The 2,011-nt window shown below is 31.7% G+C and overlaps 1 protein-coding gene across 1 annotated transcript in view; it reads left to right on the top strand.

Annotated features, from left to right (window-relative positions):
- LOC106458105 (folliculin-interacting protein 2-like) overlaps positions 1-2,011 on the top strand; it is a 26,186-nt gene that overhangs the window by 11,782 nt on the left and 12,393 nt on the right. The window contains exon 2 of the mRNA XM_022384491.1: positions 1,379-1,601. Within this exon, the coding sequence (XP_022240199.1) occupies positions 1,379-1,601 (223 nt within the window). The remainder of the gene's footprint in view (positions 1-1,378; positions 1,602-2,011) is intronic.

Raw genomic sequence — 2,011 nt, 5'->3', positions numbered from 1 at the left:
ACCCATTCAAGCCGTCTCCAGCCATTATTAGTCTCAAAGTGGGTTCCTCGTCATCGAAGTTCTCCATCTGTTGGTGCAAAATTCAATTAAAATTTGGTTTCTATTTTAATGATTTTGCTGATGAAATTTTTCAGTTGAATAATATCCTTGTTTTTGTATAATAATGATATATTTTTTAACATTTATAATTACAGAAATATGCTCTTAACATTGAATTTTAGTCTTTCTTTTCACCAGATTTGTAATGTATATCAATAAGTGCCTTGATTGTGTCATGTTGAATATGATAATTACTGTATTGGCTCGATTATAGGACGATCTTGAATATAAGGTGACCCCCATTTTTAGAAACCATGGAAAAGAAAAAACAAGAGTGAGTGTCATAAAGTCATTTTTAGGTCTGTAAAATCAAGACTATAACTGAAAAGCCTGCTGGTGGCTTAGTTGCAAGAATTAGTGATGACTTTGAGCAAACATCTTGTGGCATGCATAGACGGATGCCATCTGGACATTCAGGAATGCAACAGGCTAGAGTGGCAGCCTGTGGTAGGCCTTGATATAACTTATAAGGCGACTATGAATTTTGCAGCCTAATTATTAATAAAGAAACATCGCCTTATAATCAGGCCAATACAGTAATCTTATGTTCAGTTTTTATTTAGCATGTTTAAGCCACAGACATATGAATTGTTAGTAGTGATAATCAAGCTTGGTTCTAGCTTGTTGTTATGTCAAGTCATGTTCAATGACCTCATAGATCTAACTAAAACACAGTTGTTGCATGTTTCATGCTTAGAATCTCTCCTATTTATATTAATAATATATTTATAACATCAGATGCTAAATTACTAAAAATTTATTTAAATACTTAATGTAACTGAACTGACAGTAGGATTTAAGTAGGTTACTGTATATCATAAAGATGGATAATTGTTAATAGATTTATCATTACAACCTTTCTGGAAATCCTATACAAATCCTTGGGTCACAAGATAAAAGTGAAGGACCTTGATTTTGGGCATAAATTGTAGCTCAACTTCTTGATCAAGTTGTGTTGTTTCTCGTTTTTGGCTGTGCGAGGACAACATCATAAATTATTTTTGTAAGTTAATCTATTCAACATATCAGAATTTAAATTTGTAGGACCATTCAATTTAAAACATCTGTGTCTCTGGATTGTAAATTATGTTAACTACTTAGCAATTACCTAACTATTAACATTTTTTAGCTGAAGCACAAAACTTTGAAATTGACTCCAGAATCCATCCCTGTGTTGATATATAGTTAGATGTATCACCTGAAGGTTTAATGATAAACACAACAATAGATAACTAAAAGTAACATTTTCTGAATAATATTCTTTTTTTTTTTTGTACAGCTGGAAACCTCTAAAATTCAATGGTTCAAAACAAGTACGAGCTCTTATTTTTCGAGAGTGCGACTGGAGGGGAAGAAAGCTATTGTTTGATTCATCATCTGTTAGGAAACTCTCTCAACAAGAGCTGGGCTCATTTCATAGCCAAAAAAAGCATAAGATCAATTGTAAAAACAGTAAAAATGATCAGTGCAAGGAAGTGACCAGTGATGGCTCTGTCTACCAGGTGATAATTCTGGTTTAATATATCTATAATATTTTATTTTAGTCAGTTATTCATCTGGGTAGTCTATTTCTGTGAAGCACAAGTAACCTAAACTGATTCTGCATGTTCAGTATGATTTTAGATAAACATTCTAGGATGATATATATATATATTTCAGAAGTGAGAAGAAGAGTATTAATTTTGTTTTACCTTGTAGGAGTTGAGTAAGCTGAATTTATGCAACTGTTTATAATTATGCAAGTTTAGTTAATTGTGTGGTTTACACGTTTTTTCTTTCTGTAGTATTAACCCTATTGTGATGGGTCACATGTCAAAGGTTATGTCATCATGTTTGTTGACTTGCATTCAAAATTTTATTGAACCACTATTTCATGAATTTATGTCAATAAGTTTAGTATCAAATTGTAGAT

Source organism: Limulus polyphemus, unplaced genomic scaffold (genome assembly GCF_000517525.1).
Source record: "Limulus polyphemus unplaced genomic scaffold, Limulus_polyphemus-2.1.2 Scaffold20, whole genome shotgun sequence".
Taxonomy (NCBI): domain Eukaryota; kingdom Metazoa; phylum Arthropoda; class Merostomata; order Xiphosura; family Limulidae; genus Limulus; species Limulus polyphemus.
This window is presented reverse-complemented; position numbering and strand designations above follow the sequence as displayed.